Source organism: Bison bison, unplaced genomic scaffold (genome assembly GCF_000754665.1).
Source record: "Bison bison bison isolate TAMUID 2011002044 unplaced genomic scaffold, Bison_UMD1.0 scf7180017864352, whole genome shotgun sequence".
Taxonomy (NCBI): domain Eukaryota; kingdom Metazoa; phylum Chordata; class Mammalia; order Artiodactyla; family Bovidae; genus Bison; species Bison bison.
In genome coordinates this window covers 6,751,870-6,760,426 of record NW_011494924.1, presented here as the reverse complement: position 1 = coordinate 6,760,426, position 8,557 = coordinate 6,751,870, and the positions used below count along the sequence as shown (strand labels likewise).

At 47.1% G+C, this 8,557-nt stretch overlaps 1 protein-coding gene across 5 annotated transcripts in view; it reads left to right on the top strand.

Annotated features, from left to right (window-relative positions):
* The window catches only part of KEL (Kell blood group, metallo-endopeptidase), a 26,383-nt gene that overhangs the window by 6,974 nt on the left and 10,852 nt on the right, over positions 1 to 8,557 (top strand). For 4 of the 5 annotated variants that reach the window (XM_010855000.1, XM_010854998.1, XM_010854997.1 and 1 more), the window contains exons 7-10: positions 2,439 to 2,498; positions 2,592 to 2,780; positions 3,011 to 3,159; positions 5,689 to 5,818. In XM_010855000.1, the coding sequence (XP_010853302.1) occupies positions 2,439 to 2,498; positions 2,592 to 2,780; positions 3,011 to 3,159; positions 5,689 to 5,818 (528 nt within the window). The remainder of the gene's footprint in view (positions 1 to 2,438; positions 2,499 to 2,591; positions 2,781 to 3,010; positions 3,160 to 5,688; positions 5,819 to 8,557) is intronic. The other variant, XM_010855001.1, reaches the window with a different exon arrangement.

Below are 8,557 nucleotides of genomic sequence, written 5' to 3'. Positions count from 1 at the left end.
GGGGGGGGGCGGGGGGCTGGCGGCAGAAAGAGAGAGCTATGGAGGCTTTTCAAATGTGATGGTTTTACATAATGCCCAGGTAGAGTCAGTGGTTTTTGAGGTCAGCCTGGAGGTGCTGAGGAACCTAGTTGAGCAACCTTGATTCCAAATGGAGATGATTATGACAGAAATGGAAATTGGGGCCAGGAGGATGTAGACAACTTCATCCTAGTGGTGATTCATGGTCCATGGTGATTCAAGAGGACCTGGTGACAGACTGAATATCAATAAAAGAAGTGGAGAAATTAGAAAAGGACCCCACAGAGTTGGTTTGGTGTGCATGGAAGGAGGGTGGCTCCCATTGCCTTGAGACTAGATGGTCTCTGAGGGGAAATGCAGGTGGAGAAAATGACTTGAAGAGGGACATCCCAATGAGTTGGGGCCAGAGAGGAGGAAGAAGGGCCAGAAAGTGGGAGTCAAACCAGTTCCACTGAGTCACAAAGAACAGGGGAGAGGCCAGTTCAGGAGGGAGGAATCTTTGATTCCAGAGACTTCTGAGCTCAGAAAAGTAAGGAATGAGGAGACACCATAGGAAACCTTCTACTGGTTGTCGTTCAGTCCCTAAGTCTCATCTGACTCTCTGCGACTCCATGAACTGCAGTACACCAGGCTTCCCTGTCCTTCCCCATCTTCCAGAGTTTGCTTAAATTCATGTCCATCGAGTCGATGACACCATCCAACCGTCTCATCTTCTGTTGCTCCCTTCTTCTCCTGCCCTCAATCTTTCCCAGCATCAGGGACTTTTCCAATGAGTCGGCTCTTCCCATCAGGTGGCCAGAGTATTAGAGCTTCAGCTTCAGCCCTAGTCCTTCCAGTGAAATATGCAGGGTTGATTTCCTTTAGGATTGGCTGGTTTGATTTTCTAGACATAACGTCAAAACAATCATGAAAATGGATTCAGCTTGTATGGAGTTAGAAAGGAGGGAAGTTGAAGTAGACGCATAGATGACTTTTAGTTTTTTAAAGTTTGGACATGAAATGTGACAAAAGAGTCAAGTGAAAGCTTTTTTCAAGATAGCAGAAAAGTTTATAGCTCCAGGTAGAAGTAGGGGATTGAAGTCAGATAAGACAAGCCAAAAACATGGGAGAAAAACCCTTCAGGACAGAGATAAGGACATACCAGTGCCAGAACTAGGGTGAGGCACACGAGGGGAGTGGGCTATTTTCCTGGGGTGCAGAACTTAAGAGGGTACCAAAAACTCACTAATCAAATAGTATTTCAATAAATATTTTTTTAAATGTCAAAATCAATGCAAAAACCCATGATGAACAAAATATCACTTTTTTGTTCACTGTAAATTAAAAAAAAATTTTTTTTCCTTCCCAAAATGGATCAAAACTCAATTGCAGACTTTTGGGGAGATATCTATGATTTTAAAAAATGATAAAAAATACATTGTGGATTTTAGGGGGAAATGCATGATGAGCAACGTTTTACTATTACATTTTGGTTTTTTTTTTAAAGCATTAATTTAGATTTTTAAAATTTCAATGAAAATATGATTGATCTTGATTACTGAGTTTGCAGTACCTCTCTTTTTTTATGGAGCATAATTGCTTCACAATGTTGCATTAATTTCTTTACAACAAGGTGAATCAGCTGAATGTATACATATATCCCCTCCCCCTTGAGCCTCCCTCCCACGGCCCCCATCCCGCGAGGTGAGCTCTCTGTGGTGTGCAGCCGGTGCCCAATAGCTATCTGTGTTCCGCACGGTAGTGTATTTATGCCAATACCAGTCCCTCCGTTTGTCCCATCCTCCCCTTCCCCCACCCCGTCAGTATCTGTTTGTCCATTCTCTACGTCTGCGTCTCTGTTCCTGCCCTGAAAACAGATTCATCTGTAACAGTTTTTTAGATTCCATATATATGTGTCCATAGATGATATGTATTTTTTTCTTTCTGATTTACTTCACTCTGTATGACAGACTCTAGGTCCATCTACATCGCTACAGATGACCCCATTCCATTCCTTTTTCGTGGCTGAGTAATATTCCATTGCATATATGTACCACTTCTTCTTTATCCATTCCTCTGTCCATGGACATTTAGCTTCCTTCCATGTCCTGGCTATTTGCACCTGATATGGGCATCTCATACCATTTATCCTAGACCTGGCTCTGGCATAGGCAACAGTTCCCTACAGGACAAGGGTCATTATGCTTCTCTCTTGCTGAGCACCCACAAACTAGCTGAAATGCCTTCTTTGCACATTTGCATGTTGGTACTTTTCCCCTTGTCCCTTAGCCCCAGTCTCTCTCTTTTTTGCCTTTCCCGCTCCTCCTCTTGGCCCCCCACATCCATTTCCTGAGTCTCCCTTCCTGGTCCATCCCATAGCCCCACACCTGGCCTCTCCTTCCTGCACATTTCCCACTTCTCTCAGCCTCTCTTGTGTCCAGATAGACCAGCCAGAGCTTGACGTTCTCCTCAAGCAAAAACAGGAACCGAACTATGCCCAGGTAAGATGGTGCCGCAGACCAAGGTCCTGACCTCTGACTCTGGAGAAAGGCAGGGGTCGATGGTGGCTGTGACTGAGGTTGCCTTTCCCCCAGATCCTGCGGGAATACCTGAGTTACCTGAATCGCCTGGTAACCTTGCTGGGAGGAGACCCAACCAAAGTGGGAAACGATGCCTCCTATTCCCTCTTCATTAACTCACAGCTGAACCAGTTCCTGAGGCCTGGGGAGCAGCAGCAGGCCCAGGGCAAGGTCTTCGAGATGGTCACAATTGACCAGTTGCAGGTGCCTCGAGCCAAGGGCTGGGGGAAGATGGGCATAAAGGTCTTGCTCCCAAACTTTTTTGATCTTCATGTCTTCTTTCTCCTCACTTCCTTAATTCTTAGTCCACCCCCTAACTTTCCTGACTCCATCCTTTCCCCAACCACCCCCTTTCCAATCCCTCTCTATCCCAAGGGAGGGGAACCCCCATCTCTTTTCTGGTCCCCCCTCAACCTCTGTCTCTCTCCTTTAAGAGAGTGGCCCCTGCCATCGACTGGTTGTCCTGCTTGCAAGCAACGTTCGCACCGATGTCCCTGAGCCCCTCTTATCGCGTCGCAGTCCATGACCTGGAGTATTTGAAAAACATGTCACAACTGATTGAGAAGGACCTGATGAAGCACAGGTTTGCCCCACTTCGGGGGTGGTGATGGAAAGAAGGTCTGAGGACCTGGAGGTCTCAGAGACAAAGGACACTGGAGAAGGCAGGCCAGTAAGGGCCTTGCAGGAAGATGGGAGTGATCCAGGGCCATGTGAAGGCAGGGAGCGGGTGGGATGGACAGCCTAGGAGGGCATAGAGGAAACAGGAAGAGGGTCTTGAAGGGCATGGGTAGGGAAAACGCACACAGAACAAGGGATCCAGGTGACCAACAAGACACAGGGTGTACTGAATGGAGCAGAGGACAGTTGCGGCATTTGTGTCTTGTCAGCAGCTGAGGGGTGTGGGCGGGAGAAGGAGGCACATGGAGGAGTTGGTGGAGGAGATGAAGGCTGGGAAAGCTGGGGAAAGGCTGCTCCCCAGCTGTATTTGAGGATTCTGGGCCCCTTGTGGGAAAGATCAGGAAGGTCTTGATGGACCCTGAAGGTCAGGAGAGGCAGGGTGAGGCTCCATGTTGGGCTCACTGCTGGCCCTGAGACTGTGTGGCCACCCCTTGGATACAGTGGCTTCCTCCCGGGACCTTGGACTCAAATCCCTTCTTCATAGTAACTCAGTGGCAGCAACATCTAGAAGCTCCTTCGGAGGGAAGCAAACAACCATTCACACGGGTGCGAACAGGTCTGTGAGAATAAGTCAAACCCAGTGAGAGAGTTGCCAGCAGGGCAGAGAAAAGTCCTGGGTCCCAGCTCTGGTATTCTTAGAAGATGCCTCTTAAGAGGAGCTGAGGTGTCTTGGTTGTGGAAGTATTTGAATCTGTTTTGTTAAATTGAACTCCAGCCTTCTCCCCACTGTGAATTGAGAGGTCTCCCTCTTCATTTGGTTCTTTCTTCCGTCATTCTCCACCGCCAAACCAAACCACAGCAAGCAAGTGTTAGTGTTAGTCATTCAGTCGTGTCTAACTCTTTGTGACCCCATGGACCATAGCCCACCAGCTCCTCTGTCCATGGGATTCTCCAGGCAAGAATACTGGGGTGGGTAGCCATTTCCTGCTCCAGAGGATCTTCCTGACCCAGGGATCAAACCCAGGTCTGCTGCATTACAGGTGAATTCTTAATCATCTGAACCACCAGGATAGAAAAACTCTTTTTAAAACAGACAAAAGTTTTGAACAGTGGTTGCCAGGGGCTGAAAGGTGGAGAAATAGAGAAAGGTTGGTGAAAGGGTGCCAACTTTCAGTTATAAGATGAACACTCTCAAGATCCAGTGTATTCAGTTCACTTCAGTCACTCAGTCATGTCTGACTCTCTGCGACCCCATGAATTGCAGCACACCAGGCCTCCCTGTCCATCACCAACTCCCGGAGTTTACTCCCCAGTCCCTCCCAGCATCAGAGTCTTTTCCAATGAGTCAACTCTTCTCATGAGGTGGCCAAAGTACTGGAGTTTCAGCTTTAGCATCATTCCTTCCAAAGAAATCCCAGGACTGATCTCCTTTAGAATGGACTGGTTGGATCTCTTTGCAGTCCAAGGGACTCTCAAGAGTCTTCTCCAACACCACAGTTCAAGTGTATTGGGTAGGTCAAAAAGTTTGTTCTGGTTTTCCTGTAAGATATTATGGGAAAGATTGAGGGCAGGAGGAGAAGGGGGCGACAGAGGATGAGATGGTTGGATGGCATCATTCACTCAGTGGACATGACTTTGAGCAAACTCTGGGAGATAGTGATGGACAGGGAAGCCTGGTGTGCTGCAGTCCATGGTGTCACAAAGAGTTGGACATGGCTGAGCAACTGAACGACAACCCATGGAAAAACCTGAACAAACCTTCTGGCCAATCCAATGTAATATGGTGACTATGGTTGATAACGTATTACAGGCCGAGCTCATATAATTTTGCTTTGCTGTATTTCACTTTGTAGATACTGCTTTTGCTTTTTTTTTTTTTTTTTTAACAAATTAAAGGTTTGTGGCAACCCTGTGTCAAGCGAGTCTGGGGGCACCATTTTTCCAATGGCATTTTCTCGCTTCATGTCTCTGAGTTACATTTGGGTGATTCTCATGATATCTCACCCTTTTTCAGTATTATTTTAATGGTTAAAGTGATCTGTGAGCTGTGAGCTTTGATGTTACTATCCCAATCATTTTGGAATTTTTTTTGCAATGAAGTGTTTTTAAATTAGGGCAAACAAGAAAAAAAGAAAAGCTCTTCTTGACGTGTTCACATGTCAAGCAGTTATTCTCTATAAATAAGGTTTCCCTCATAGCTCAAATGGTAAAGAATCTGCTTGCAGTGCAGGAGACCCAAGTTCAATCCCTGGGTAGGGAAGATCCCCTGGAGAAGGAAATGGCAACCCACTCCCGTATCCTTGCCTGGAAAATCCCATGGACAGAGGAGCCTGGTGGGCTGCAGTCCATGGGGGTCGCAAAGAGTCGGGCACAACTGGGCAACTAACACATACAAACTAACACATATTAACTGGGTGACACACATACAAAGGGAGGGTTTCTGGTGGCTTTCCCAGAGCCTGGGGTATATCATCGGTCTCTTTTCTCTCCACAGGGACTTTCTGCAAAGCCACATAATCTTCGGGCTGGTGAAGACACTTTCTCCAGCCCTGGACAGTCAGTTCCAAGAGGCACACAGATCGCTGAGCCAGAAAGTGGGGGAACTGACAGGACGCCCACCCATGGTGAGGAGAGCAGGGGAGGAATTCTTCCAGGTGGGGTGCTAACGGAGCATCTGCCATCTGGGGGGACACATGTGGACATAGCTCCCTCAGGAAGGGGCGTGGGAACTAGATGTCCCCCAACATCTGGGCCTCCCGCAGAAGCCCTCAGCGCTTACACTGAGAGCTGGGATGCCAGGGAATGGACCCTTGGGCACATGTCTGGCTACCTCCAGGGCCTTTTTGCTGAGTGTTAAAATCTAGATAGAAAACTGTAAGCTGCTCAAGAACTGCTTTTCCTTTGTCATGACCCCTAAACTATTTGCTGGGTTATCCTGAGCACTGTGACTTGAGGAGCTGGACGTACAGGGTTCCTTAGAGTGAGACGCGGTGTGGCGGGCAGGAGGTTCCCTAGAGTGAGATGCGGTGTGGCGGGCAGGAGGTTCCCTAGAGTGAGACGCGGTGTGGCGGGCAGGAGCCTTCGCTCTGTCCAGGTGGTTCCAGTGTTCCGTGTCCAGATGTGCTTCATCAAGAGCTCATCCTTCATATCCCTGGGGTCTGTCGGCCACACTGTGGGCTTCGTGGTGCCAATTCTGATATATCAGAGCACAGAGCTGTGTACCAAACGCGCTCCACTAACCAAAGTCCACTCTGACCGTACTCAGGACTGTGAACTTTGAAATCCTAGGTGGACACATCCCAATGTAAGCGGAAGCATCTAGAACATTAGATGCCCTCCAGCCTCTGTGATGCTTCAGGGCAGTCTTGTTCATCACTGGGTTTCTTTTTTTAGTAATTTGTGGATCATTTCTCTGCCTTGGAGGAATTTGTGGCTTTGGCAAATCTGAACTATCTACAGAATTTGAAGAAGGGAATTGTAAACACAGGGACTGAAATGTAGTTATTGCCGATGGAGACTTTAAACTGTGCTAAGCATTTTTCTAAGCCCTTTAAATGTAGGAGTTGATTGGATCCTCACAGCAGTTCCACGAGGAGGGCAGACCATGCCGTCCCTGTTTTATTGGTAGGTAAACGGAGACCCAAAAGTTAAGGATCTCATTCAAGGTGGTATACCTGCTAGGTTGTTAGAGCTAGGATTTGAACTCTGGCTTCAGCATCTGTGTGCTTAATCTTTGCAACAAACAAACAAAAGACCCCACAAAACACAAAACAAAAAAAATTCCCTAGGATATTCTCTCAGGTGGGTAGTCCCCAAGAGCCTTCTGCCCAGTCTTTCTCTTGACTCAGATGAGACAGAGCCCCAGGCCCTCGTAGTTGGGGTTGCTAGAAAATCCCTGGCAAAAACAAGTTCGTGTAAATTCCAGGGGCCTGGTAGTACTTTTGGAAGGATGTAAGAATGCTGACGTTGACATTCACATTTAAAAAATTTAGAAGGCTTACAAATTTCTAAAGTCATCACCCTTTATACACACATATATCCTTTATATATATATTTTATAATCCTTATCTCTCTGCATTTGTTGTTGGTTAGTTACTAAGTCACGTCCGACTGTTTTGTGAGAGCACGGACTGTAGCCCGCCAGGCTCCTCTGTCTATGGGATTTCCAATGTAAGAATGCTGGAGTGGGTTGCCATTCCCTTCTCCAAGGGATCTTTCTGACCCAGGGATGGAAGCCATATCATCTGCATTCAACAGGTGAACTCTTTACCACTGAGCCACCAGGGAAGCTTTTAGGATGTGTAATTGTCCTTGGACTTAAAAGCTGAGTCAGACTCTACCAACAGATAGTTCTGTGACTTGATGAAGCCCCTTCCCTGGTCTGGAATGGTACCAAATATGACACATAATAATAATAGCTGAAATATGTTGAGTAGTTACTCTATATCAGGCGGTGTTTATTTTATTTACTACTCTCAGAAATACTCTGAGGTCCTCAAAAGGACAAGTAACTTTCCCAAGACCAAACACCTCATAAGTGAAGAAACAGACTCCAAAACAGGTCTGCCTGACCTGTGAGGTCACATTTTTAACAACAAACTGCAGGGTTGAGAAATAGTGGGTGGTAACAAAAAATGCTTTGGCAAATTCTTTCTGTAAAGATCAAGATAGTATATTTTTTTGGCTTAGTGGTCTATGTCAGCTGTGTTGCAACCATTCATCTCTGTCCTTGTAACATAAGACCAATCATATGCTCAGTAAATGAATGGGTGTAGCTGTGTTCTAAGAAAGGTCTTGTTTAGATGCTCTCTGAATTTCCAAGATGGAGAGATCAGGGTTTAAACGGTCAGTGAGATAGCTGAGCAGGAGGTAGGCCATAAGGAAGCAGTGTCTAGAGAGAGGAAAGGGTTTTCCGGGAAAGGAAAGAATGTCGTCTCATTGCGACGAGAAGCCTAGTCGAGGCTTGGTGCAGTGTGAGGGACCCTCTTGGTGGCTCTGGCTGAGAAGAGGTGACAGGGCTTGCTGGAAGGCTGTCCTGCTTGCCTGGGGGGTTGAAAATCAGCCTGGAAACCAGTGCAACTGAAGCAGAGAAAGCAAAGAAAGTAAGAATAGGGAGGAAATCAGTGCTTCCCAGATGGCTCAGTTGGGTAAAGAATCTGCCTGCAATACAGAAGACATGGGTTCAATCCTTAGGTCAGAAAGATCCCCTGGAGGAGGGCATGGCAACCCACTCCAGTATTCTTGCATGGAGAATCCCATGGACAGAGGAACCTGGGAGGTTACAGTTCATGGGATCGCAGAGTCAGAGACGACTGAAGAGACTAAGCATTGTGGGGGAGGGGGGCTGGAGGTAATGGAGGGAG